This window comes from Lagenorhynchus albirostris, chromosome 2 (assembly GCF_949774975.1).
Source record: "Lagenorhynchus albirostris chromosome 2, mLagAlb1.1, whole genome shotgun sequence".
NCBI lineage: Eukaryota > Metazoa > Chordata > Mammalia > Artiodactyla > Delphinidae > Lagenorhynchus > Lagenorhynchus albirostris.
Window position 1 is genome coordinate 75,138,522 of NC_083096.1, and position 27,560 is coordinate 75,166,081.

Genomic DNA, 27,560 nt, shown 5'->3' on the forward strand with positions numbered 1-27,560 from the left:
TGGGTAACTAGAAAAACAATACTATTGACAGAAATAAGGCCATCAAGAGGTGGTTTGATAGAGAAGTGATTAAACCATGTTCAAAGCTTGCCTTTCTTCCACAAAACCCTTTACTGATCCAACTCTGACTACTTCATCCTATATCACCTTAATTTCCATTTACACTGTATTATTTAATACTCCCTGACATGTCAATTTACCAATAATGGTATCCTTAAGTTCAACTGTGGGTTCCCTGGGACTGTTTCATCTTTGGTAAACTCCTCCATAGTGGCCAACAGTATGCTAATAGTGAATACTCAAAACTTGAGTTCACATTCTGAATTTGCATGTAAATATTTTTCCTTCCTATCCTAATCCAGTTGGCTAAATAGAGCCTCTGAACCTTCCTGCTCAGTTTTTCCTCTTTTCTTCAGGGGTTTATGTCTGCCTAATCAAGGTTCGACCCCAGTCAGAGGAGCTACTCCAGGCCCTCAGCACGGCTGACACCTCAATCTATGGTTGGGCCTCGCTTGTCAGTGAGCATAGCAAGAATGGAATGCAAAGAATCCTCATTCCTTTTATCCCAGCCTTTTACATCAATCAATCAGAATTGGTTCTTAGCCACAAAAAAGACATCGGGGAGCTAAGAGTACTGGGAGTGGACAGAGTTCTTGAGAAACTAGAGGTATGTTAAGGACTGAAGCAAAACAGGTCAGGGTTTTGAAAAAGAGATTTTTCATTCTCAGTCCAGGGTAAAGGAACAGTTACTGAATGACTTGATAAAATTCACCACAGGAAATTCTTAAACAAAATGAAGAAAATCTGTCCCCTTCACAATGCCAGGGGGGCCCCCAGAGTCCAAACTCTAGGTCAAGAGCCTTGTCAGTCTGGAAGATAACACAAATACTTTTTTGTATATATATAACACCAATGCTGGCTTGAAACAATTTTAGAATGCTAGCTTAAAACTTTTTTTGAAGGCTATATTATTCTCACAGATCATCTTCCCTTATCCTTCAACACATCTAAGTGAGAAAAAGTGACTTGTCAGACAGCTAGCTAGAACTAGAAATCCAGATGTCTTACTGTATATGTTGATTTTTGGCATGTATTGACACAAAACTGACTTTTCTTTCAAGCATGTTCCATCTCCTTTTCTCCAAGGTCTTCCCCAGCTCCCCAGTTCTAGCGGTCTCTGGCCAAAGGCACTCTTCCCTCACACGTGGTCTGGCTATCTACCCCATAAAAGTAGTCAACTTCACTTCCCTCCAGCAGATGGCATCACCTGTTTTCATCAATATTTCCTGTGTGCTCACCAGTCAAATTGAGGCTGTGCGAGTGAGAGCTATGAAAGGCAAGTGTGGTACAGGTGAGCATTGGGGGTGCCTGTTTTTAATCTAGAGGCAAAAAGAATGCATTATGATTTAGTCAATGGGAAACATTCAGCCACTTGACCAACATTATTCAAACTAGCTGGGACATGGATCTTTATTCTCCAAGCCTACTCTATAAAATATAACCTTCAGGTAGCTTTCTTATCACTGGCTAGATGTTATACTTAAATACATGTTACGTCAGTTTGTCAGCTTCGTAAGTATACTACTTACCGTGTTTTAAACCTCTTGATAAATGTTTCACTTACTTCAAAAGTATTTAGCAAACCTTTGTGCATCAATGGGCAAATGGTGGTAACCCTAGAACCAAGACTTAGCTTCCCCAAATCCTGATTCTACCATTACCCAGTTTAGAAATGATGTCAAGTTTGGGTGGGATGGGAACCGTTACGGAAAGAGGTATTAGGAAAGCCAGAGAACCATCCTCCTTATATGTGTCACTCCCACTTGCCCATGCCTCAAGGGAAACAGTATTTCTCTTAATTACTGGGAGTGAATTAGTCTGAACCTTAGTACATCTAATGGGAGAAAGGTTTTTGCTTCTATAAGCACCCAATCTGTACGGGTCAATAAATATTCTAAGCATATTTATATGCATTTTAATTCTCATGATTCTAAAGAGTTTTCTAAAACTTTATAAAGATGTTTTTCTCTTTAAAGAGTTGAGAAAATTGGTGTTCAGGGTCCCACCAACTAGAAAGTGTTCAACTCCAATCTGTCCTTTCTGTGAAAGCTTTTTTTTTTTTTTTTTTTTGCGGTACGCGGGCCTCTCACTGTTGTGGCCTCTCCCGTTGCGGAGCACAGGCTCTGGACGCGCAGACTCAGCGGCCATGGCTCACGGGCCCAGCCGCTCCGCGGCATGCGGGATCTTCCCAGACCAGGGCACGAACCCATGTCCCCTGCATCAGCAGGCGGACTCTCAACCACTGCGCCACCAGGGAAGCCCTGAGAGCAGTTTTTAAATCTAGAGTTCATGGATCTCCACAAAGGTCCACAGATAGAACTCAAGGTGTCCATGCCTTGAATGGGGAAAAAAAATTGCATCTTTATTTTCAATTAACCTCTAACTGAAAGTTAGCATTTCCATTGATTATGAGTATAAGCAACAAATCACAGCGGTATTATATGTGACTTTGTCACCAAGGGAAACCATAGATGTTCTCATGTTCCAACTGTCACATCTCAAAACATTTCATTTCAAAATTACATCAAAATTACAGTAGTTATCAGACCTAAAGCTACAAGTTTTTTATTAATAGAGCACACATACTACTGTATCACAAATTAGGCCTTTGAACATTTTGCTAACTGTATATTACAAATTAGGTTTTTTCCCTATTTTCATCAACTCTTGATATTAATTGGTTTCCTTTATTCCTACATTTTATCTTTTGCATTTAAAAACATTCTGAGTTGGGATCCATTGACTTTATCAGACTGCTGAAGTTGCCCAAGGCAAAAAAAAAAGTTAAGAACCCCTGCACTTCTTAGAGATAAGAAGGACAAGCAGTGTAACAGTATGATCAGAGTGGGTGGGAGTCTTTAGATACAAACATCCAACCTTCAGCTCATTCATACAAGTGTGTGCCTACTGTTATGTGCCAAGCACGGTCCCTACTTGCAGAAATCAGATTTAAGACAGGGCCCAGGGACTTCCCTGGTGGTACAGTGGCCAAGACTCCACACTTCCAATGCAAGGGGCCTCGGTTCGAACCCTGGTCAGGGAACTAGATGCCACATGCTGCAACTAAGAGTTCACATGCCACAACTAAAAAGATCCCGCAAGCCGCAACTAAGACCCGGCACAGCCAAATACATAACAAATATTTTAAAAAGACAGGGCCCAACTAAGACAGGAATTAGTTCAATGCAGCCAGAACAAAGGGGTGCTATAAATTAACGTGCCTAAGTTTTATTGGGACTCCCAACAGTGGGACCTGATCAAGGATTAATATAGTCTTGTTTCTACTAGTAAGCAACCTCAAATTAGTCTTCAGAGTGAAGCAGTTTGTAAACAGTGGGAAGTTGTTACAACAGTTGTGAAACAGAGTCTGGTGAGAGGTAAGACCAGTTAAGAGCCCAGAGGTAGAGGACCTATGTAAGGGATGCAGAATAGGAACTAGGTCCAAGGCCCTGGTGACAGTTTACCTGGGAAGGCCAGTTAAATTCAGGCAGTTTTGTGGGGCAGGGAAGAGTTCATTTCTAGACACTGAAAAGTTTGAAATAACCAAAGGCAAGCGCCAAGCATGCTTCAAACACATAAGTCTGACGTTTTATTGAGGACAAGTTTATAAACATATCAGAATGTACCTGAATAAAAATGGACAAGTAGCCCCTGCATTTAAGAGGTTATTGGTGATCCAACGAAATATTTCATTCAGGTTAGAGGGATTAAAAGGAGAACTTGAATCACCTTTTGATTGTGATAGACTATCACAAACTTGGTGAAGGAAAGCAGTCACATGGAGTTAAAGTGCACAGGAAAGGTAACAGGCATTTTAAAGTGGCAAAGAATTTAAATATTCTTTTGTAAGCTGAAAAGAAATGAGACTCAAGAATTGTAATTCACTGTTAGAGAGGTAAAAAACCAAAAAAAGGTAAGAGGAGCTAAGTTCAGTTCACCCCTTTTTCTCTGGTAAGAAGCAAAAGAATTTCCTAGAGGGCTGGGTTTTGACTGTTTCAGCTAGATACTCTTAGGACCACACAAGTTTTTAAATGCAACATCTGTCCTGGATAACTATAATCTTCTTTTATTCTGCCAATGTGTAGATCAATGTGAAGATTCACGTGTCCTCCAGAAGCTCATGGGTTCTTACCAGATTTTCTTTACCCTCTTTGCGGTGTTGGCACCAACAGCTTTCCTCTTTCTAGGTAAGAAGTCCTTATATTCAGCACCATGGCCTTTTGACTTGGAAACTGCCTTCATTTTATTTCACAAACTAAATGAGGATGAAAATTAGCTGTTTATCACATCTAATTTGGGACATGCAACTGAAACTGATTTAGCCTCCCTAACCCTAGACACTAGTGGACCAAAGATCCAGCCCAACTTACTAGGAAGCAATGAACTGCATGTGGCCAATAAATACCACTCAGAAGTGGAAATTACTGCTAAACCTTAGATTATAGCTAGTTTTGCTCAAACACATAGCTAGAGATGATTCAAGCAACACAACACGTACTACGATCTACACGTGCATTCCCCATCTCTCAACCAGAAGTTGGAATACCTCTAAAATTCATTGAATAAAAATTTCCTGTAAGTATAATTATTTAATTTGAAGCCTTTTTTTATAGCAATACTTGCCCCCTTAAGGCCTTCCTCCAGTGAAAACAGTTCTCTTTGGTGACATCTCCCTTATTCTTTTTCCAGCATACAATGCCTTCCTAAACAAGATACAGACAGTTCCAGTTGTTTATATACCAACTCTAGGTGCACCACAACCAGGTAAAGAATCACCATCTTTATCACTGAAAAGCTCAGGTATCATCCTCATTCACTTTTATTCACCCTTCATCTATCTCCCTTCCTCCTTTACTTCTAGGTTCTTACACATCCACACGTTCTCCCCCTCCCTTCACGAGTCCACAACCCCCACCAGCGCAGCGTCGGCTACAACATTGGCTCTGGAGTACAAGGCACTAACCTCTGCTTGGACAAGTCCCCTTAACTGCAGGGGGCTGGAAATTTCTAGCCCTAGACCAGGAGCCTAGCACCAACCTCTACACTCATAAGCCTCCAAACAAGCCTTCTGAGAACTGTAAATAAAGGATCCTAGGCTGTTTTGTGTTAAAGTGGTGTGCTGGATCGCGTTTTAAAGATCAACTGTCAGTTCTTAATTCTAAGAAAACATAAAAGTGAAAGCAAATACCCCATTTATATACCATTCCAGTTTTTAACCAAGCTCTGCAGATTTATTCAATGAGCCTACGGATAGGAATGTCCCAAATGGACTTTTTAAGTATTTGCCACTTACTTGCCCCAAATGACTCTACAGTCCACTCTTCTGATTGCCCCTGAATACGTGAGGTAGGAACTTCCTAGCAGTAAAACAAGACAATAAACAGGACGTATCCAAAATGTGTTTATTCGGATGGTTTCCCATTCATCTTGATTCCAGGGGCTTTTAGTGCTGCTTCCGTCTGAAAGAGCACCCTGCAAGAACAAGTTCCAAAGGTTAACTGACAGCAGCCTACTTACCCTGTCCCACCCCCACAAAACAAAATGATGCCTGATACCCACAGGAAACCTACATCTGTAGTTTTCTCAACTCTTTTAGCTCCTACCTACTCACTTAAAGACAACATCTGCTTCAGTTCATATGAAGCCCCTTTTATCACCCATCCACCCCAGCCTTAGACAGGAGCACTGAGATTAGTGCTTTCTAATTATGCTTTTGGAGAGAAAGAGAAAAAAAAAAAAGACTATCAAACCCAACTCTCTTTGCAAGACAGCCTGATAATTTACATTATACATGACCTCTCAAGATTCAAACCCCAAAATCACAACACTAATTAAACCATTTACCTTCTGTAAGCCTTGCTTTTCCTCCTGTAGGCTGGCAGAGGACGGTAGAGCAGCCAACACACAAAACTACTGTTTGTGCATGGCTAAAGACGGTGGTGATTTTATAGCATCCTGTGAAAAAACAGCGAGTTACCCTATTTTCCCCAAACCTTTATTCATTTAAACATATGCTGTCACGTATTAACTATAAAACAAACATGTTATGTAAATTCTTGAAATTTACTTTCCTATTCTAAATCGATTACTTGGCTCTAGGCATACATTAAAGCCAACTTAAAAGCAACCTGGACTATCTGCCCCCACCTATGATTTTTTTTGTTAATGCGTTACCACCATCATCCAAAAAAACTATCCGAGAGTTAAAATATAGACAATCCTCTATTTGGTGCGGGAAGAGGCTCAGTAACTGGTCAACGTATCCACTCCCTTGTCTCCAGGTACAAGTATATAAATGACCACAGCAGAAGCCCAACGTAACATTCCAGTGTTTCTCAACACAAAGAGATGTTACGGTCTGCACATAAAGTTTTGAAGGGAGATCACTATGGATCACTGTTCCTGAAATGCAAAATTTTACCCATCTCAAACAGTCAAATTTTAAGAAATCAGAACCGTTTCAAGGATACCTTTTTCCTTGGGGTCCAGTGCTTTCCCCACTACTGCAAGTTATCTCCTCACCTGGGCATTTCACATCCATGAAATAGGAATTGGGGCTCTGCACCAGGCGCTTCTTCTTGTGTTTCCTCTTCTCCTCTTCTGGAGAGGGATGAAGGAGATCCTTTGCGAGCTAAGAGAGGCAGAAATGCAGAGATTTAGAAACCATCGGCGAACACGGGATGATCGAAAACAGCCCCCACTGCCACACACCGGGGAGAGCTCGCCCCTCGCCGCCCCTGCTGTCTGCGCAGCTGGGCCGCCATCTTATCGCCTTTCCGCTCCTGTCTATGCAGGAGGCCCCACGGGCCTCTGCAAAGTGCGGAGAGCAAGTGAGAGCCCTCTGCGATCCGAAGTCAGCGTGAGGGGAGAGTGCGGACAGAAGAGCGAGATCTCCACGGAAACCTGCACCAAGGAACTCACAGGCATGTTCTCATGGGGAGGTCGTCACCGTCGGAAAAGAGCGAAAGCGGAAACTCTGCTCCTTAAATCCGCCGTCCCGCAGGAAGTGACGCCTGGGCCTTCTGCCGCCATGTTGGGAAGGTCCTCTCACGGTGTGTGGGCGGCGGGGCGAGGAGGGGACTGCCATCTTTGGAAGGTCTCTAAATGACAGAACATACATGAGTCGCCATGTTGAGAGAGAGAGCATGTTCTCTTAAGGTCAGCGTTTGATCTCTATTGAGGGGTAAATGGACAATTTTTAAATTTCGCGCTGCACTTTAACAATGGGAACTGCTTAGGAAAACAGCGAGACTGAGCCATGTCTGGGACTTACTAAATTTCTTTACTATTTTTAAATTGGTTTAGTTTGCCCATTTTTAACAATTCAGAAATGTAAACATAAAAAAAGGAAGTCCTCATATTTTCCGCACCTCCAGCCTATTCCTAGGGCTAACCATTGTTAAATTTTATTCTCTCCTTTCCATCTTTCCCTCTAATACTAATTACATCACTCACTTATGTAGTACTTATTTGTGCATTGTTCTGACTGCTTTTCACATGTTAATTAATCGTCACCACAACTCCATCAGGTTGATACTATTATTATCCACATTTTACAGATGGGGAAAGTGATGTCCAGAGACATTAAACAAATTGTCCAAAGTATGCTACTAAACTGCCTTCCAAAAAGGCTGTGCCAGTTTACATTCCCACATCCTCTCCCCCACACTTTCACCAGCACCGCCTTTCCAAGATTTCTAATCTTGGCAGCATCGACACTCTTGACAGGGAATGAGAAGAAAAAAATGAAGAACAAATCATGGTCTTCTACAGTAATGATCAAAGGGTTAGAATGTCCATTTGTCATAAAGGAGGGGCGAAGATGACCCAAATGGCATCTGGGGACCTGTTTAATTCCAAAGGAAAGGAATAGGGCAAGGGATGTGAGTTCTAGTCAAGACTGTACTGGTAAACGTTTAACACCTGACTATATGGGAGGGGAGCCCTGATTTGTTGTCTTTGCTAATTTCAATGGCGTAAATACTCCCACCGTGGCCAATTTCAGACTATCAATGTGATATCATTAAACACGGATTTGGAAAGAGATAAGCACAATCTGTTCTCATGAGCCACTAAGGATTGGTTCCAGCACACTACTGACGGGTGAGAAAAACCTCTGAGGAAGTGACATTTAAGCTGAAATCTGAAAGACAAGGAATCAACCAAGCAGCAGTTTGGGGGAATAGAATTCTAGGCTGAGGGAAGAGCTTGTGAATATAAAACCAGAGACCGAATGAACCTGCCAAAATTGAGGGGGGGGGAAGGCATTGTTGCAGAAGCTCAGAGAGCTAGGGGGAGAGTACTATGGAGATGAGGCTCCAGTGAAAGCACGTATACAGCAGCATAAGTACAATTTAGAGAGGTGAAAAAGAAAATATATTGCTGGGTATGAAGAGTCCAGATCCAGACAAAATAAAATGAAATGAAAAAGAATTGATGGATTTTTATCAGAACAATCCATGAACATTGAAGAGTAATTTAAAGGGCTGGAGAGAGATGGTTTGGCCAGCGAGAAATAGAGGACACTCAAGGTTTGTAATACAGCTTGAAGACATAATGGCTGGTGAGATAAAGGACAAAAGGGGATTGAATAGTTGTGTTTGAGAAAGGACGAACATTGGCACACAAGGTAACGGAGGATAAGTAAAGTGACAAGAGATGCCTTCTCACAACCAGTACGCTATCCTTATACAGGAACTATTCTACTGATCTGCTATTAGAAAAGCAGATATTTTGAGTAATTTTTTCCAAAGGCAAAGATAAATTTGTTTCTTTATAGCTGTGTTCTCCATATTTCAGCTTCCTGGTTGCCAAGGCTACACATTCACAGTCTGTTCAGTGGGGTGTCAGGAGTACTGTCTCAGGGCTGTGTTAAAAGATCCAGATCTCATGAAAAGAACGAGACCAGACATTTGTAGTCCCAATCTCTGTCTTCCTGAGCTGGCATGTCAGAGAATTCACACACAGGGTCCCAGAAGAAAGAATGTTCAAAATGAAGCTCCAGAATGTATCTAGGTGAAGTCTGCGTGTGTGTGTGTGTGTGTGTGTGTCTGTGTGTGTGTCTGTGTGTGTCTATGTGCTGATTTCTATAGTGTAATTACTTTTAATTTTCACTCTGTTCCACCAGGGGGCAGACTGACTCAACGAATAGCCACTAACTCCAGGCATCCCGCTTTTTTCAAAAGGAATTGGGATTCTAAAACTAAGGGCTTGGGACACTAACACCAGAATTCTAAAACTGCCCCAGAAGGATTCTGTTTTCCCTGAGTCGCCCCTCCAAAAATCAGTTCCCAATTTTTGGCAACTCCCAGTGCTGTCCTGGCCTTCACCCTTATTCCCCCAAACTTCCCTTTCCCTTAATTCCTCTAAAATTCCTCTTCCCCTGGTCATTTTGATTAAACTTCTACTTCACATCACCCCAGCGTCTCTGGCTTCAGACTGGAAGAGTGAAGTCAAAAGAGGGGGGACGGGGGCTTCCCTGGTGGCGCAGTGGTTAAGAATCCATCTGCCAGTGAAGGGGACACGGGTTCGAACCCTGGTCCAGGAGATCCCACATGCCGCAGAGCAACTAAGCCCGTGTGCCACAACTCCTGAGCCCGCGTGCCACAACTACGGAAGCCCACGCGCCTAGAGCCTGTAACAAGAGAAGCCACCGCAATGAGAAGCCCGCGCACTGCAACGAAGAGTAGCCCCCGCTCGCTGCAACCAGAGAAAGCCCGCGCGCAGCAACAAAGACCCAACACAGCCAAAAATAAAATAAGTAAATAAATAAATAATTTTTTTTTTTTAAAAAGGGGGACGATAGTAAGCAAAAAGCTATGGGAAATGGCTAGGGAGACAGGCCAGTGTTGGCTGGGAAGGGAAAGCCCAGAGAGCCGAAGTCTGGGCTGGCCTCCTTGGCCAGCAGAAAGGGGTGGGCGGGCAGGGGGTGGGGCCCAGAGGAGTGCCGCCTCTCCTTTTTCCCGGAGCCTGGGCGGAGAGGGAGGAAAACTTCCTGGCCTGGGCTCCGGGGCTGCTCTGTTTGCCAACCCTCCAATCCCGCCTACCCGTGCACAGCGCTTCCCCACCCCTCTCCCGGCACCCCCAGTGTCCGCCATGGCCAAAGCCTACGACCACCTCTTCAAGTTGCTGCTGATCGGGGACTCAGGGGTGGGCAAGACTTGTCTGATCATTCGCTTTGCAGAGGACAACTTCAACAACACTTACATCTCCACCATCGGTGAGCCCACTGGCCATACCCTAGATCCCCGACTCCCCCATGCCCTCATCCTCAGGCTCTTGGATTACTTGTGGCCCACTTTTAAGTCCCCTTAGAGTCAGGCTTCTGAACTCCAGTCCCTGAACCCCGTCTCAGACCCATCCCCCTTATATGTCTCCGGATAGTACCCAAACCTCTAACCTCTCTGAGACCTCCAGGTTACTCCTCAGTTGTGCCAGCCCCTTATTTTCTTGGTACCACCTGTTTCCCTTGTCTCCCCAAAAACACATGAACCCTTCTTTATTTCCCTCTCAGCTCCTCTTCCCCCACCCCCATCCACCTAGAACTCTTGATCCACTCTCCACATTTCCTGTATCCCCTCTCCCTGAACATCTGTCTCCCAATTCTGCCAGCCTCTTTCTGTCCCACTGAGTTTGCATACTCTCCCATTACATTCCCACCTTACCATCTACTTTGCAGTCTCCCTGCCCCTCAACTTAATAGGGGTTGGGGAAGATGGAACAGAGTGGCTGGGTATGCTGGAGAGTGGCCCAAGGACTGTGATCAGGAATATGCAGTCAGCCTGGTGAGGAAGCCAGAGTGAGGGGACTTTTGGGGTCTCTGAGTCAGCCTGGTGACTCAGCCTCCTCAGGCTTGGGGGAGGTGCACAAGTTTCCACTAAGAACGTTGTCTCCCCTCCTCCCCCTCATCATTTTTTAAAAAAATTTATTTATTTTCGGCTGTGTTGGGTCTTTGTTGCTGCGCACGGCCTTTCTCTAGTTGCGGCGAGCAGGGCTACTCTTCCTTGAGGTGCACAGGCTTCTCACTGTGGTGGCTTCTCCTGTTGCAGAGCATGGGCTCTAGGTGCGCGGACTTCAGTAGCTGTGGCACTCGGGCTCAGTAGTTGTGGCACGCGGGCTCTAGAGCACAGGCTCAGTAGTTGCGGTGCACGGGCTTTGTTGCTCTGCGGCATGTGGGATCTTCCCGGGCCAGGGCTCAAACCCATGTCCCCTGCATTGGCAGGTGGATTCTTAATCACTGTGCCACCAGGGAAGCCCCCCTCTCATCATTCTTAATCTCCTCTGGCCTGGGAAATAAGACAAAGAGAGTATCAAGACATTCTGGTTAGAAAGAGGAGAGAAAAATGCTCCTCTCTCCTAATTCAGTCTTGGGGGAATCTTGTTTAGCCTCAAATTTTCTTGTTTCCAAGCCTGGCCTACTAGTTAATTCACATAGACTGTCATCAGTTACCTTTTTCCTTGCTCTTTACCCTGTAGGGCCAGGAGGGTAGGTGGGAGAACTGGGAGTAGAGGGTTCTAAGAAAACAGAAAGAAAAAGGAATCTGAAAGTAATATTTTGGGGGAGACAGATTGAATTGAGAGAGTTGTCAGCTGGCATGGCTAAGCGGACCCAATACAAATGCCTTAGAGGCCTTAAGCCTCCTTGCAGAATTTTCATCACCTTCTCCCCTACAAAGCCTGTAAAATCTAAGTAAAAACAATATGCTTGCTATACAAATACAGCTTTGAGAAAATCCCCCTAGTTTTACACTTCCTACAAGATTACTTCCCAAGTGCCTGCCCTGCAGAATTTCTGGCACTGCCACTGCTCCATTCCTGTCCCTCTCACCACACACTTTTACATGCATGTATATGCATGTCTCAATTTCAGTGTACACTCTCCACCTCTAGGAATTGATTTCAAGATCCGCACTGTGGATATAGAGGGGAAAAAGATCAAACTGCAAGTCTGGTGAGTGAATCCCTCAGGACTCCTAAGCCAGACTACCTCATTTACCTCCTATAGGTGTTTCTCTTCTTTTTAGCTTCATTTCTCTCCCTTTCCCAATGCTCCTTCCAGTACATTTTCTAATCCATTTCTGTCACCTCATTCAGATGTCCTTTCATCTCTCTTCCTGCTTACTCAACTATTTTCAGCTTTTTTATAATTCTCTTGCCTCTCCTGGACCTGGAGCATCCTCTGAACTTGGCAACTGTCTAGCTAGATCAATTGTCTGTTGAACTATAATGTGGAAACAGGTTCTAAACAGTTAAATAGCAAATAGCAGAATTAAGACTTGACTCTCAGTCTAGTGGAGAGGCCATAAAGCCAAGTGTAGAGGTTTGACCTGACTGCCCTGAGGAAGCTGGAGACCCTAAGGGTGTCAAGTGGTAAAAGACTTAATGGAGGCATTATGATACAACAGATAAGAGGAGAATGTGGTTCAATCCTGGTTCCGGTACAGAATGACCTTCATCAGTTATTTGGCCTCTCTAAATCTGTTTCCTCATTTGTAAAATAGACAATAAAACATGTCTCACAAGGATAGAGTGAAGATTACATAAAATGACACAAATAAAATGATATATACACAGTGCTTGGCACAGAGTAAACAATGAATAAAACAGAAAGACCTGTTTCTTAGGCCTTTACCATCACTCAGTATCAGCTCAACTGTCTTTTATCCCTTTCTTCCTTTACTGTTTCCTGATTCTGTTCCTTTCAGTTGCAAAAGCTAAGTTCTTAGGGGGTGGGGGTGGGAGTCTCTCTTTGGAGACCTCTTCCCTGTATCCCACCCCATGAAATATTCCACCTCTTCAGGGACACCGCTGGCCAAGAGCGATTCAAGACGATAACTACTGCCTATTACCGTGGAGCCATGGTATGAAGTGTGGTTCTGGACATGGGATGAGGCATGAGGCACTAGAATGTATGAATATAGAGGGACAGGAGTTGGGGCAGAGAAAAATGGGGAGGGGCACAGTATTGGTTGCAGAAGGCCCCATGTGGCCTAGTGATTAGACTTGTGGATAGAATTTGCAGGGTCACTTAGAGGGCAGTGGGAAGCCTAAACAGGGGAATATGGTACAAGGCTCCATTGTGAACTCTACCATTCCCCAGGGCATTATCCTAGTATATGACATCACAGATGAGAAATCCTTCGAAAATATTCAGAACTGGATGAAGAGCATCAAAGAGGTGAGGACCCTCCCATAGAGACAGGGGAATTGGGTAGAAACTGGAGGATGAAGGAGACTGTGAAAATGAGCAGGACCCAACTTTTACTCTTACCTCTTGTCCCAGAATGCCTCGGCTGGGGTAGAGCGCCTCTTACTGGGGAACAAGTGTGATATGGAGGCCAAGAGGAAGGTCCAGAAGGAGCAGGCCGATAAGGTAAGAGCAGGCTGGGCAATGTTCTAGAACTGGGCCAGGAGGGCCAATATGAGGCCAGATTGCAGGGACTCGGCTGCTGCCCTTCATCCAACTCTCTTTTTCCCGCTTCACTCCGTGCAGTTGGCTCGGGAGCATGGAATCCGATTTTTCGAGACAAGTGCTAAATCCAGCATGAATGTAGATGAGGTGAGACACACCGCATCCTTCATCTCTCAAAGAGACAAGGTATTGGAAGATAGACTTAGCCTCCCCTCCAACCTGTTCTGATCAATCTCTACTTTCCCCATTAGGCTTTCAGTTCCCTGGCCCGGGACATCTTACTCAAGTCAGGAGGCCGGAGATCAGTGAGTTGGTTCTGCTGGGCTAAGTACAATTGTGCATGTGAGTGTGAGTGTGTGTGTGTGTGTGTGCGCGCGCGTGTCGTGCACGCGCGCGTTGGGAGTAAAAACTGACGAGGAGAGCAGTGCTAAGACTGCCCACAAGGGTGACCCCAGACCCCAGCTAGCCATTCTCACCCTGACCCCTGTACCCTTCTCCCTCTAGGGAAACAGCAACAAGCCCCCCAGCACTGACCTGAAAACTTGTGACAAGAAGAACACCAACAAGTGCTCCCTGGGCTGAGGACTCCCCTTCTGCCTATCCGCCCTAAGCCTGGAGGCTGAACCTGAGGGAGGCAGGGCTAAGGGGCCGGGCAGGGGAGAAGTAGCACGTGGGGCTTGGAGGGATAGAGATGGGTAGATGGTGGAAGAATGGGGAGAATATGGAGAAGAAAAAAAGGAAGGAGCGAGTAGGAAAGAGGAAAAGAAGGAGGTAGACTAGAGAGGGAAGGAGAGGCAAGAAGAAGCGAAAGAATTGAGAAAGTGAAAGAAGGTGAAAAGGAGGTAGGAAGAGAGGGAGGAGGAAAGGAAGGATCGATGGCCCTAAGCCTCAGACCTTCTCTGGGTTTCCAGGGCAAATATAAATGTAAATAAATAATTGATTTATTCTGTTACTGGAGCAGACTTTAGGGTCCTATGAGAGGCTGGCTCAGCACCACCGTCTGAAGGTTTGGTCCTATCCTGTCACTCTCCATGGTCTTTCTCAGTATTAAAGGCCACCATTTGCACAAATGTCCCTGGTTTGGGTAACTTTCATCATTGTCAGAATTGCTCTCTACTCGTAAACCTAATTCTTGTCTCTCTGAGGTTGTTGGTCTGCTTGAATCTGGCTGAGTTCCTGGGATGCCTAATCTTACAGCTCTCCCTTCCCCAGCTGTTTAATTGATGAGGGAAATAAGGAGCAGAGTTTCTTTGAAACTGAAGGTCTGGACATCCTCTTTCCAGCATGGGATTTAGAGGATCCTTGTGTGCAGAGTCTTGTCCAGGAGATTCTAAAAGAGCAGGACTCTTTCTTGGGCCTCCCCAGAGGAGTGACAGCCCTAGCCTCAGGGAAATAGCAGAACCAGTATTTTTTATCCAGTGATTTCTGCTAGCATCTTTGATTCTGCCAAGAATCCCTTTAAGTAACTAGTAAGCATTATTATTTGCTTTTATAGGTGAGGAAAATGAGACACAGAAGAGGTTCATTTAGTCATAAATATTTATTGAGCATCTACTATGTGCCAAGCACAATGGTCAAGTTAATATAACCTCTGGGTGGTACTTACTAGAAAAGGGACTAGTAAAATTTAACAAAAACTGCCCATAACTACTGAATAACAAAGAAGCAAAACTATTGGCATGCAAAAGAACCACAGAAAAGAAACTTAGACTTGGGACTTCCCTGGTGGTACAGTGGTTAAGACTCCCACTCCCATTGGGACCACTCCCAATGCAGGGGGCACAGGTTTGATCCCCGGTCAGGGAACTAACATCCTGCATGTTGCATGGTGTGGCCAAAAAAACCCCCAAAACCTTAGACTTGAGTTCCCTTAAGTATACGTAGACCCCTTTCACTCTTACAGTTTTTGTTTTTGTTTTTTTTTTTTTTGCGGTACGCAGGCCTCTCACTGTTCTGGCCTCTCCCGCTGCGGAGCACAGGCTCCGGACGCGCAGGCTCAGTGGCCATGGCTCACGGGCCCAGCTGCTCCGCGGCATGTGGGATCTTCACAGACCGGGGCACAAACCCGCATCCCCCACATCGGCAGGCAGACTCCCAACCACTGCGCCACCAGGGAAGCCCCTACACAGTATTTTTAAACAGCAAAATTATCTCACAGACTTGATCTTTTATCAGGATAATGAAAATGTCAGATTTGGTTTAGACAAAGTACCATTAGAAGTTTTATTCATGGATATGATGTTCAAGGCATTTAAGAAATCCCCAAGCCTGCAGTGTGGAAGTGGATGGCACAACCCTGGAGCTATCAGCAAAGCCTTTTTGTGTGCTGCTGTTTCTGTTGGTAAAAGACAACACTCAGAAAAAAGTCTGACAGTGCCAGGAAAAGGACTCAGAAAATAATTTGATAAATGTGGAAAATAATTTGATAAATGTATTATGTATCCAAGCTTCGATGGGGTGATGATCCTTACCTGTGGCTTATGTGTGAGCTCTGTAGTCAACTGCTCAGCTAGTTTAATTTGCTCAAGAGATGAGGAAAGACTTGCATTTTGTGAATCCCAGGAAGAAGACTGACCAACATCTTTGTCATACTCCAGAGCAGATATTTTAAAATCCAGTTTCAGCACGGAGACCCTATTCAGTTGCTTGGTACGGCTACTGGAAGTGAGATCTTACAAAATCTTCCGGCTTGTCATGAGGCACAGTGGGATTGGGTAAGGAGTAACAGAATACAGTATTTCAGCCAAAACTTTTATTATGGCTAAAAAATACTGGGAAAAAAACCCATATCCTACTTTCTATAACATACAACTATTGAAATATACAGACAAATAATAACTTAAAGGAACAAATAGTTACAAGCAAACTTAAAGCTTAGCCCTCACCAGGTGGTGGCTGTTTTTTCAGCTCCCGCCCAGTGATCTTTCCAGTCTGTTAGTTCTTGCTCTTGAGCAGCCAGATTTTAGTCTGCTGGGAAGAGAGAATTTATGGGATGTAGCACCAGATATACTGTTGATCTCCAAAAGTGCGCTAGCTCTTAGGGCTGTGGGGGTAGGGGAGTAGCTGTGATCTTTAGGCTAGAAAGACTTCCTGAGGGAGAAGAGTGTGGAGCAGAGTTAAGAAGAAAGCATGGGAAAAAATTAAAAAAAAAAAAAAAGAAGAAAGCATGGGGATAAGTACTTTGATCTTAAGAAGTGGGATACAGATTATTAATAGTGCCTAGATTTATATGAAGTTTATTTCAAATACCTCCTATCTATCTACTGAGCAACTACGAAAACTAAACTCATAGTCCAGTTGTCTGAGAGGCTGCAGACATACATGTATGTAAAACTAGGAGGAAATTTCTGGCAGAATTAGGATAGTGACTAATACATTACCAGACAGTAAAGCATGAACCCAGTAAAGCATGTGGGTCAAGTCGCTGCAGTTCTGGATATATGTCAAGGTTTGGCTCCATGGGGAGGGAAAGCAGGCACAAATCTGTGGCCTGGGGGTTGAAAGTCTAGGCTTAGGTCGCAGCTCTCCTACTAGCTGTGTGCCCTTGGACAAGTGACACACTCTGAGCTTATTCATCAAATAGGGATAATATCAACTCTGATTCCTCAGGATTACTGAAAAGGATCAAAATGAGTTAAACGTTGAATTCAAAAAGTACAATAGAAATGTGAGGCAATATAATTAGAAGAGAATAAAGGATTTTCATACACATTTCATTTGCATCTCGCAAAAAAAAATAAACCTAGAAAATGCACATTAGCATTTCCATTTTCCACAGAACATTGACTGCCAGATACCGTCCTAAAGTCACGTAGCTAATAAGCACCTGAACCTATGAACCTAAACTCAACGCTTCTTGGGATTTCAAATCTCACGCTCTTCTGATTGCATTAGGTAGGAGCAAGGGAGAGCTGAGAACATTTAAGGAGGTTATTCAAAGGACCGGTTCTGGGGAGTAACTTAGCAATTAACATGCGAGAAGGTGACATCTGAGTAGAGCTGAGTGGGAGCCCGGAGACAGGGGAAGGCTTCATTCACAGAGAGTCTCTGGTATTCCTGCCCCTGGAGGGAGGAGGAAGTGCAGTTTCACCTCCATCCCTGGACCGCCAACCCAGCTTCTCCCCTAGACCATCGTTCGAGGCGGGAAGCGGGCGGGGTATCGGAAAGCCTGATGCTTAATGGTGAGTCCTCGGATTTTAAAGAGGGAGGAAAGTCCTGAGAGGGCGACGTATAGTTCCTTTTTATGTCTCGCTATTCACGTAGCCCAGAGGGGCAAAAAGGCGTAAGCCCATGGAGCATCGAGAAGGACCACAAGCCTGACAGCCACCATCTTCTCGGTTCCGGCAAAAGACTACCAGGACCATAATGCAACGGTGCGCCGAGCCAATGGGTCGCATCTCGCTGCACACATGCAGGGAGATCCAATTCCCAGGGAGCAGCGAGCGGAAGACTACGAGGCCCATCAGGCAAGCCAAAGGCCTCTTCTTCCGATGACTGGCCTAGCTCTGGAAAACCTGCCCGCGCCCAGGATCCTCCGCGCGCAAGATGGCCGCGCCGGGAGCGGAAGCGGAGCGGAGGAGGTGCTAGGCTCTACGCCCCCTCGGCCTTCCGTGAGGACCGTACCAGTCCGAAGAAGGAAGCTCATGGACCCGAAAAATGCGTACTGCCTTTTCTCGCCGTGACCATGGGGGCGTACTGACAAAGCCTTTGATCTGATAGGCAACCCCAGCATTTCGCAGCCCTGACTTGGAACCTCCCCGAGGACTGCAGTGTAAGCGCGGTCTCTGCGTTCCGACCGAGGCAGGAGGCCAGTCAGGCAGGTCCCTCTGTCCCGACAGGTGGGACACTGAGCACTCCATGCCAGCGGGCGCGGGGAGGCGTGGCCTCCCCCAGGGCCGCCACCTCTGCTGGTTGCTCTGCGCTTTCACTTTAAGGCTCTGGTAAGGAGGGGCTGAGGGCAGGGAAAAGGAGGGGACGGGAGGATCGGATCGTCCCCGCCCCCTGTGTCCCTGGACCGTGGAGGTGGGGGGGTGGGGTGGGGGGAGGTTCCCTGTTTCCCGGCTTCTGACTTTTGCCCATTTCCCCCCCTCACCCGCTTCAGCCAAGCAGAAGCTCCCGTGCGGGAGGAGAAGCTGTCAGGTGGGTGATGGTCTGGGAACCCGACGCCCCTATAGTTGTTTTGTTTTGTTTTCACCTCCTCCCATATACCTAGAGATCAGGTGGAAAAGGGCGGCACCACGTGGAGCGAGGGCATTCAGCTGTGATGGGAAGTTGATGGGCAGAACTTAGGGGAGAAATATTTTCTGAACGAGGTCTGGGGCTTGCATTTCTCTCCCTCTCTAGTGAGCACCTCAAATTTGCCGTGCTGGCTGGTGGAAGAGTTTGTGGTGGCGGAAGAGTGTGCTCCATGTTCTAATTTCCAGGCTGTGAGTATCTGTTTTCTCTCCCCTTCTTCTTACATCGAATCAGACAGGGACTGTCTATCTAAGTATGCCTTTGCATTGTCTTTTCGTCTTTTTTCCTTGCAGTCTCAGTGTGAGTCCAAATCTAAACTGGTCTTGCCCCTGAAAATGTGCCCTTTTCTTTCCAAGTTAATGGCAACGTTCAGCTAATAACCGTGTTCTGTTCATTTTTAATCTAGTAGGTTCTGGAACCTGCCCTTGCCTCTCGTAGACTATTGACCCTGAAGTGTTCTTAGTAACACGTACTTCTCATCCTGTAACCACCACCTCATCACCCCCGTGAGAACTCTTCATTAGTTCTCTGTTGCCTACCAGCTCTGAGCCGTAGCACTTGGACACCTGCCCATTCTGAATGGCAGCCTTCCTGTTTCTCCTGCTGCCCCTTCCTAACAAGTGCTTTGGTCCTTTCCTCCTGGCAGAAAACCACCCCCGAGTGTGGTTCCACAGGGTATGTGGAGAAAATCACATGCAGCTCAACTAAGAGGAGCGAGTTCAAAAGGCAAGTGCTGTTTCTCTTCTTGAATCCTCCTAGATCACCCCTTTGCTTCTGTGACTTTAGGTAGATAGTCCTGCCTCTTCCTCTTTGTATGGAGGTAGCATGGCATATTGGAAAGGGGAGGGGATTTGGAGGCAAATTACTTGAACCGAAGTCCCAGCTCTACTTCTCAGCACTATATTATTGGCCATATTTTCTCATCATTAAAACTGGTTAATACCAGCTCTGCTTATCTCACCAGAAAATAAATTAAATATTTGAATGGGATTAATGTACTGTAAACCCTTTATTTTTATTTTTGGCCGCACCATGCGGCATGCTGGATCTTAGTTCCCCGACCAGGGATCGAACCTGTGCCCCCTGTAGTGGAAGCGCGGAGTCTTAACCACTGGAGCATCAGGGAAGTCCCTGTACTGTCAACACTTTAGAAGGCTGACGCTGGTTTCCTCTTTTCTCCTCAGATATATCTTGGTGAGGATGAAACAGGAGGGAGATTAGAGGGAGAGGCAGTCTGGTCTTCCCTGGGGATAACTGTTTCTTCTTGCCCTCAGCTGCCGCTCAGCTCTGATGGAACAACACTTATTCTGGAAATTCGAAGGGACTGTCATAGGTGTGGCCTTGGTCTTTGCTTGCCTTGTCATTGTTCGTCAGCGACAACTGGACAGAAAGGCGCTGGAAAAGGTCCGGAAGCAAATTGAGTCCATATAGCTACCTCCTCCCGTTTCATCTGGGTCTTAGAGACCCTACCTCAGACAGAAAGGGGAATGAACTGACTCGTGCCCCTGGTTCTCTGGAACCTTGTGGTGGCACCCCCTTTCTCCCATCTTCCTCGTCTAAATCATTAATGAGCAGAATAAAAAGAGTAAAATCGTTTCCTTCCCTAGTGTAATTTGGTTTGGGGCAGGAAGTCATGGGGGTAGAGAGGGAAAGAGAGTGGCAACTTTAGGCCCCAGTTTACCAGGTACCTATCTTCCTCCCTCCTCTACTATTACTTAAAACTGTCAGGATACAATTTTAGCAAAAAAAAAAATTTATTTCTCAGCCAAAATGTCAGTTTCCCCTCAACCCTATCCCCAAAGAAGAAATAAAATCACAGATACATGACAAAAGTATTTGAGGTGCCCCTTGACATAGGCAGACTGAGCCATGGGGTACAGACATCTAGGGCATCCTGATGTGATTCAGACCCCTGAGGCCAAACAGCCCTGAGTGGGAACCCCAGGAGGAAGCAGAACCACAGCCAGCGGAGGCCTGGATTCCTTATTGTGATTGGGAAGTGGGCCAGGAAGTGTTACCGCTCACATCTCATCTGCATGCAGCACAGTTCTGATGTGCCTGCTGGGGCCTGCCCTCCCTCCTGTCTTCTCAAGCAGTGTCCTTGTTGAGCCATTTACACCCTTGGCCCCAGGTGGCCCCTCCAATCTGGACTCCACCGCTGGATTCTCCAGATTTTCTGTCATGTCCTTGTGAGTCAGGATGTTTCTGGAAATCACTGTGGGGTGAAGGAAAAAGGGCAGTAGAATAGTGCTCCCTTGGTTGGGGATCCTAGACAGAACAGGACCTCCCTCCCACTTCTTGACTACTCTGGAAAACAGAGTCCTTTCCTGCCCTTGCCTCTCACCTCCATGAGGCTGGTAATCCTCAGGCCCAGCTTCTGGTAAGCCCTGAAAGGGGCTGAAACTGGGCAGGATGATGAGAGCCAAGGAGAAAAGAAGGATCTGGGAAGAAGCAAGAGGACATTTGGGCTGTGGGGACAATAAGGGAAGGGAGCAGAGGGCAGAGTGACTAGGGGGCAGTTGGGGTCATCAGGGATGGGAAGATAGGTCTGGCTATGGAGTGGGGGCATCAGGATGGCAACCTGGCAGAAGATGGAGGAGGTGGCAGGGGAGATGGGAAATAGATTAATGGTACCAGAACACAAGTGCTAGTCTGGGCAGCTTTGTTGGAGGTTTGAACAATAAGCATCTGCAGCTGGCGGAGCTGAGTCACCAGGGAGCTGGGAAACGAGGAATGAAGAGTTAGATCTCCTGGGAACCAGGGCCCAAGAATGGTATCCCTGTGTGCTGCACCCTTACCCCAACACACGCACTATGTTTTCACTCACATGTTGTGCCTCTCCAGCTCCTGGACTTTTTTCTGTAGTTGCTGGTTCTGTGCAGAACAGGCAGCCACCCTAGGAAGGGTGGAAAGGTAGGATAAGGCTCTGTAATCATGAGTCCCTGACCTTGCCTGCCTTGGTGAGGAAGGGGGCCCAGTCGTGAATCCAGAAATGTGAGTCCAAACATACCTGCTCTCTAGTCCATCGATGTACTCTTTCTTCCGCCGCCGACTGTCCTGAGCTGACTGCTTGTTACGGATTTTCCTCCTGACCTTCTTGAGGACCCTCTCCTCTGCCTGGGGGCCCAGGGTGTGTCAGTCCCGGGCCCTTAACCTCCCCCAACTCCTCAACTCTTCCCCTGCTATCCTGGCTCCTCAGAGGCCATGGTAGAGCCGCTGGGTTACGATACCCTTTGGGGAAGCGTGTTACCTTGGTGAGGGGCAGGTGAGAGGGTAGGGACACCCCTTCCTGTCCCAGCAGACGCTTCTCCTCTTCTGTCAGGAACAAGGTTTGACAGGGCAGCTGGTGGGGGACGAGAGAAGATGAGAATGGAGAGAGGGTCATCCCATTTTCAGTACTCATGCTGTTCCCCTTGCATGCCTCCTGGAGAGAGTTTCCTATTTGCACTGAGGAATAACAAACCATAAAATGAGATGAGGGGCAGGGACCTTCATGCAGACAGGCTGTTGATTAAACCACAGGGACTTCCTGAGGCTGACAAGGGAGAAAGGTGGTTTTGTCATATTTTTGCCCACAGACTTAAGACCTTGGCAATCACAGCAAGTTAGGAAGGGCCTATTCTGGTCCACATTTGCGGAGACCTTGTGGGTATTGGAAGAGGATGTGGAGTAACTCACTAAGGTAGGGTTTGCTTGACCTTACAGCAGGCAAATGATTCATTGTCAGCCATTAACTTCAGCTTGGCACAGTGTTACCATGACCTGCCAACCACAAGGAGATCCCTGGGGCAATGGCCCATCCTCCCCTAGGGGCTGAGCCCTAACTTTCAGACTGAAGTTCTGTCCCCTCTCAAACAATTCCCCAAAGGCAACCAGACTGAACAACTTCTCATAACAAAGTATGTGGGGAACATAGACTGGTGTCTGGTTAATGTGAGCCCATCAACTGGGTAACTTGCTTTTCTAACTAATACTTCTTTTTGAAAGATTTATGCTTCACTTTGTGACTCAAGAGGAATTTGCTTTTGCCTGTTGATGGTCTTTGGCTTTTAGCTAAACCACTTCTATCTCTGCCTTATTCTGATGTTCCCTTCTTGCCTCTCTGACTATTTGGTGAGTCGTTAGAGGGGTGTCCCTCCCAATCCACCTAATCAAAATCTCTAAAAATGAGGTCTAGAGGTATTTATGTATGTACGTATGTATGTATTTTTGGCTGTGCCGTGCGGCTTGCGGGATCTTAGTTCCTGACCAGGGATGGAACCCGTGCCCCCTGCAGTGGAAGCGCAGAGTCCTAACCACTGGACTGCCAGGGAATTCCCCTAGAGGGTTTTATTTTATTTTATTATTATTTTTTTTCGGTACGCGGGCCTCTCACTGTTGTGGCCTCTCCCATTGCGGAGCACAGGCTCCGGACGCGCAGGCTCAGCGGCCATGGCTCACGGGCCCAGCCGCTCCGCGGCATGTGGGATCTTCCCGGACTGGGGCACGAACCCGTGTCCCCTGCATCGGCAGGCGGACTCTCAACCACTGCGCCACCAGGGACAAAACCAAAAACAAAACAAAACAAAACCGGGACTTCCCCGGTGGTCCAGTACAAACTCCTCAGTGTTTCTGATGCACACTCAAATTTAGATGCCTCAGACTTTTTAAGATTCCTCAGCCCAAAATTCTAAGATGCTTGGCTTGGCTTCTGGTCTCAGCTTCAACCACAGATTTTCAGGGAGGCTAGAACCTATTCCCTGCCTTTTGCACACAAGGAGTCCTTTTCAGGATAAAGGGAGGAACAGTGACCTGGGCAAGACCCCCTCCTCATCCCCGCTGCAGGAACCAGCCCAGCTAGCCCTGGGAAGGTATGTGATGTGTTACTCCCCTACACTGTAACCATGGGCAGTGGGTGCCTGGTGAACCATTGTTCCAGTAAAAAACGTAGTTGCAGTTGCTTCTACATTCTGTGCCCAGTAACCAGTTGGATTCCCAGGTGGCCTGTCACGTTTCCACATCCTGACCCAAAGCCGAGACGATGGCCCTAGCTGAGCAGACAATGCTCATGGGTCTGGGCTTTCTCCAAACCCTATCCCTGGATTCGCTCAGCCCACCCTCTCCTTAACTGAGGCATCCCCCCCCTTACCCCCAAGGGATTCTGTCTCTCTTGTCTTTTCCTGCTCTTAAAGTTGCCCACCTCTCCCTGGCATTCAGGCCTGATGCCACAAAAATTAGGGCAAGGACAGTGTTCAGCATCAGTTTTCCCCTCCCTCATCCCCTTCTCCCCAGTTCTGTGTATCAGGGAGTACTGAACCCAGCTGACCCCCAGGACTCACCAGGGCTGCAGGAGGCACTGAGTTTACAGGGCCTGCTCTGGGCAGGATGTGGGCATGAGCATCAGGAGGCAGCTCACTGACCACACAGGCATCAGGCACCATAAACGGTGGGCTCCACTGATCTGAGGGAAACATAGGTGGCTGGGAGAAAGGAGATGGATGGCCGCAGGCCCTGGGTAGTGGCACAGGTTGGGGAAACCCCCTTAACCCCAGGGTTAGGGCTGGACCTGAAGGGCCATTGTCCGCTGCCCACAAAGAACACTGACCTATTTGGATGGAGATGAGCCCTACAGCTGGCCCAGCTTCCCCCTGCATCCTCTCTAGGGTCCCTGCCTCATAGACAACCTCATAGAGGGCAGGGGAACTGGGTGGCTTGGGGGCAGGGGGACTGTCTGGATGGCGAGGATCCTCAGAGATTCCACTGTCACTGCCAGGAGAGGCTTCTGAGCAGTACACTTCATTGGGATCAATGAAAAGTTTCAGGAAATCTTCAGGCTCACTCTCTTGAAGACCCTACAGTAGAAGAGGATGTATATGTGTTTAAGGAAGAATTCTGGAAGTCCTATCTAACGTCAAAACTAGATCCTTCATGCTTCAGTTTCAGTCCCTTCTGTCCTTGGACATGAGGATAGTTACAGCTCATGTCTTCAGACTTCTAAGCGGGCTCTGTCTTCAGACTTCTAAGCGGAAGCTGAAGCCTCTTGGACTTCTTATCACAGAGTTGTCTCAACCCACACCCACTCCCATTCATCACACTCACACAGCCATGGCCCCCACTGGACTCCCAGCCTTGCAGCCCCTGTTCCTGTAGCCTAGTTACTGGGACCTCTGAAGGTGGACCATGGAGTCCCAGCTCCAGGAAGGATCCTGTTGAGAAGACGTCTTCTGGAGGCTCCAGCCACATTTCCAGCAGGTCAGGGGTTCTGAAATCCATGCTTCTGCGGGGAGGCATGGGGGGGGAAGGGGGGCAGTTGCAGAAGGAGAATGATGGCTCTCCCCCTCCCCCACCCCCCACAGTTTCTGGGCTCCTCTCCCTCTTCCATTATCCCCTTTCCTCACCTGTGCAGCCCCCTCACCTGTCACCCGGAGCTGTCGCCTTCGGCCTTATCTCTCTGGTTCAGACCAACAGGCACCCCCCTGGGTATTACCTGTTCCGAAGAGCCCAGCCCTGCCAAGCCAGCCTAGCCCGTTGATGGCCCCAAACACTACACCTTTTCTTTCCTCCAGGATCTCGCATCCTGGACCTGCCTAGCCAAACCCCGCCCCCAGCCTTACACTACGTAAGTGGGTTGCACCTAGCCAGGAGCCACGATAGGGGCGCAGTAGCTGGAGCAGGGGGTTAAGAGGAGGAGCGTGCACAAACCGGTCTTAAAACAGCAGCCTGCCCTTTCTGCCTCAGTTTCTCCTAGCGATAGCAAATCTTCCTGAGGGTTTGCTGGCTCCTCAGGGAAGGATAGAGATGGCTGTGACTGGAGCACAGGACGCTTGAGTGCCTGTCCTCTGGACGTCAGTTTTACAGGCGGGAAACCACGGCGGGGTTGAAAACAAAGGAGGGAAGAGTCCATAGGATTGCCGAAGACTGACAGAGGCATCCCTTCCCCCACCCCGTGGCGCTCTTCCCACACTTGAGTCTGATTGGACGCTAAAGACATCCAGAGGTTTTGAGGGGTAGTGCATTGAGCCAATGGGATTACCGTCTCGAGGCAGGCTCCACCGTAACTGGTCGGAACGGGCTGTCAGAGAAGGAGTGGGGCCAATGCGGCCGGAGCACTTATTTGTCTGGCGGGGGTTTGGTTCTGAGGGAGGGTAAGAGCCAGAAGACTTACTGTAGGGAAGGGGTGGGGGATGTGTGGGGGGGCGCCGGGGGAACTTCCGGAATGTGGGCTGAGGCTTGGTTTGGTTTCACTTGCCACGTGACTCCGAAGTGTTAGGGAGTAAATAACCTGTTGACCCAAGTTACGTGACAGCACTTTGACTCAGCGGGCGGAAAGTCGCGCAATCGCAGGTTGTCCAAATCCGTAATCCATGCATTATGCTACTGATAAAGAACAGCACTTATATACGCACACTCACAGGACCCTCTGTTAACTAACGGAGGGACAAGGGCCTAGAAAACTGCAAGAGGTTAAAAAATCATTCGGATTTGGTTTGGGAATGACTTATTTTTTGCGTATGATTACCAACGACAATATGCAATATGTGTCCTGCATTTGTATAGTTTACAAAATGTTTTTTTGTAAGCATTGTTCCTCATTTAATACACAACAGCGCTGAGGTAGACAGGGCAGGTAATGTTTTACTAACTTCACCAATGAGAAGACAGATACGTGACTAGAATGTAGTAATACCGAAACTCAGGGCATTTTGCCTTGGTCCAGAGACTGATGACCCAGGAATTCACTTTAAATAAAATAATGGATATAGGATAATACTGATATAGGTATGATTTTTCATCTGCCTGCCTCCCCATCAGTACTTCAAATAAAGGATAGCTGAGTGAATAAAGCACAAAAATTTGGGTTGATCCAGAGTTCAAACTGGTATTCTTCCCGTGAAAATTTAAATGAGCTGAGGGTGAAGACAAGAACAGGATATAATATTTATTAAGTAACTGATATATGGTCAGGTATTTTCATGTTACTCATACAATTCTCATAACAACTCACAGCTGGCAGAAAGAAGTTAAGTAACTTTCTCAAGATTACTCTTGTTGACTGAAAAACATAGCACAACCTAAAAGTTGAGAATTTTGTTTTATTTGGCAGTCTTTCTGAGGACTTCAAGCCTGGGAGGCAGCCTCTCAGATGGCTCTAAGGGACTGCTCCAAAGAGGTAAGGGAGGAACCAGGATATACAGCAGTTTTTGCAACAAAGACCAGGTATTAGGAACATCAAAGGATTATTATTAATTAAAGAAAACCAGATATCTCAAGTTAATGAAGTTAGCACTCTATGTATGGGAAAATGTAAGAGCTTGGGCTCACTGAAATTATTCCTTTGATTTACACCTTAGCTCTCTAGGGCCAGTTTCCTGTTCTATCCCATCCCAAGTCCCTCAGGGCACACCTTTGGAGGTGGCTGCAGTGGCTGAGGGCCTGGCAGCAGGGCAGCCCATTCCTATCCATCCTGAGTTCTCTCTGGGCTTACCAGGCACCTGTAGTGGCTTGATGGCTGCAACATCCTTTGTTTACTCACATGGCGGGCAACATTTTTCATTCACACTTTGTAAGTAGCTGAACCAAGATTTGGATGCCTGAGCCCATATTCTTTGCACTATACGAAGCTACCTTGCTGGGGCTTTCTCAAATTTTCCCACTGTGGCTTTCCTGCTCATCTCCCCGCATCTTGCTCAAGTAGTGAGGAGACAAAGCAGGCTTCCTAGATTCATGCAGAGCTCTAAGGAAAGCGGAGCTGTCCTTGCTGAGATCTTTCCTAGAGGAAGAAAGTTTTCAAAGGGCTTCCTGCAGGCTGCATGTGTAGAGATGATTAAGTGGAAGATATACAGTCATCCCTGCTTATCTGTGGGGGATAGGTTCC

At 46.9% G+C, this 27,560-nt stretch overlaps 5 protein-coding genes across 11 annotated transcripts in view; 3 read left to right on the forward strand and 2 right to left on the reverse strand.

Annotated features, from left to right (window-relative positions):
* Positions 1-5,171, forward strand: part of NUP210L (nucleoporin 210 like) — a 77,465-nt gene extending 72,294 nt beyond the window's left edge. Inside the window, exons 34-38 of the mRNA XM_060137856.1 lie at positions 417-667; positions 1,147-1,351; positions 4,146-4,247; positions 4,750-4,824; positions 4,922-5,171. Of these exons, the coding sequence (XP_059993839.1) occupies positions 417-667; positions 1,147-1,351; positions 4,146-4,247; positions 4,750-4,824; positions 4,922-5,022 (734 nt within the window). The 3' untranslated portion in view covers positions 5,023-5,171. The remainder of the gene's footprint in view (positions 1-416; positions 668-1,146; positions 1,352-4,145; positions 4,248-4,749; positions 4,825-4,921) is intronic.
* Positions 5,172-5,448: 277 nt separating this feature from the next.
* On the reverse strand, positions 5,449-7,038 carry RPS27 (ribosomal protein S27). Of its 2 annotated transcripts, none has more exons than XM_060137949.1 (4): positions 6,982-7,038; positions 6,583-6,691; positions 5,905-6,015; positions 5,449-5,532 (listed from the first exon to the last, which is right to left on the reverse strand). In XM_060137949.1, exons 1-4 carry the CDS (start codon positions 6,985-6,987, stop codon positions 5,504-5,506), a joined length of 255 nt encoding a protein of 84 aa, XP_059993932.1. In that variant the 5' UTR covers positions 6,988-7,038; the 3' UTR covers positions 5,449-5,503. The 2 variants fall into 2 exon arrangements, with proteins under 2 accessions (XP_059993932.1, XP_059993939.1); XM_060137956.1 differs by lacking the exon at positions 6,982-7,038 and adding an exon at positions 6,772-6,790.
* A 2,994-nt stretch (positions 7,039-10,032) lies between these two features.
* On the forward strand, positions 10,033-14,541 carry RAB13 (RAB13, member RAS oncogene family). Its single transcript, XM_060142326.1, has 8 exons — positions 10,033-10,279; positions 11,950-12,010; positions 12,860-12,920; positions 13,160-13,237; positions 13,343-13,432; positions 13,553-13,618; positions 13,723-13,776; positions 13,976-14,541. The coding sequence occupies exons 1-8, from the start codon at positions 10,156-10,158 to the stop codon at positions 14,051-14,053; spliced, it is 612 nt and encodes a 203-aa protein (XP_059998309.1). The 5' UTR covers positions 10,033-10,155; the 3' UTR covers positions 14,054-14,541.
* A 3,434-nt stretch (positions 14,542-17,975) lies between these two features.
* On the forward strand, positions 17,976-20,302 carry JTB (jumping translocation breakpoint). Its single transcript, XM_060138026.1, has 5 exons — positions 17,976-18,411; positions 18,573-18,610; positions 18,815-18,897; positions 19,353-19,432; positions 19,981-20,302. Exons 1-5 carry the CDS (start codon positions 18,329-18,331, stop codon positions 20,135-20,137), a joined length of 441 nt encoding a protein of 146 aa, XP_059994009.1. The 5' UTR covers positions 17,976-18,328; the 3' UTR covers positions 20,138-20,302.
* Positions 20,303-20,457: 155 nt separating this feature from the next.
* Positions 20,458-25,618, reverse strand: CREB3L4 (cAMP responsive element binding protein 3 like 4). 6 transcript variants are annotated; one of them, XM_060138001.1, is made up of 10 exons: positions 25,388-25,618; positions 24,785-24,962; positions 24,291-24,537; positions 24,025-24,146; positions 21,957-22,049; positions 21,717-21,823; positions 21,534-21,602; positions 21,341-21,425; positions 21,051-21,147; positions 20,458-20,921 (listed from the first exon to the last, which is right to left on the reverse strand). In XM_060138001.1, the coding sequence occupies exons 2-10, from the start codon at positions 24,956-24,958 to the stop codon at positions 20,728-20,730; spliced, it is 1,188 nt and encodes a 395-aa protein (XP_059993984.1). In that variant the 5' UTR covers positions 24,959-24,962; positions 25,388-25,618; the 3' UTR covers positions 20,458-20,727. The 6 variants fall into 6 exon arrangements, with proteins under 6 accessions (XP_059993984.1, XP_059993978.1, XP_059993962.1 ...); XM_060137995.1 differs by having other exon boundaries at positions 24,025-24,537; positions 24,851-24,962; XM_060137979.1 differs by having other exon boundaries at positions 24,025-24,537.
* Positions 25,619-27,560: the final 1,942 nt, after the last annotated feature.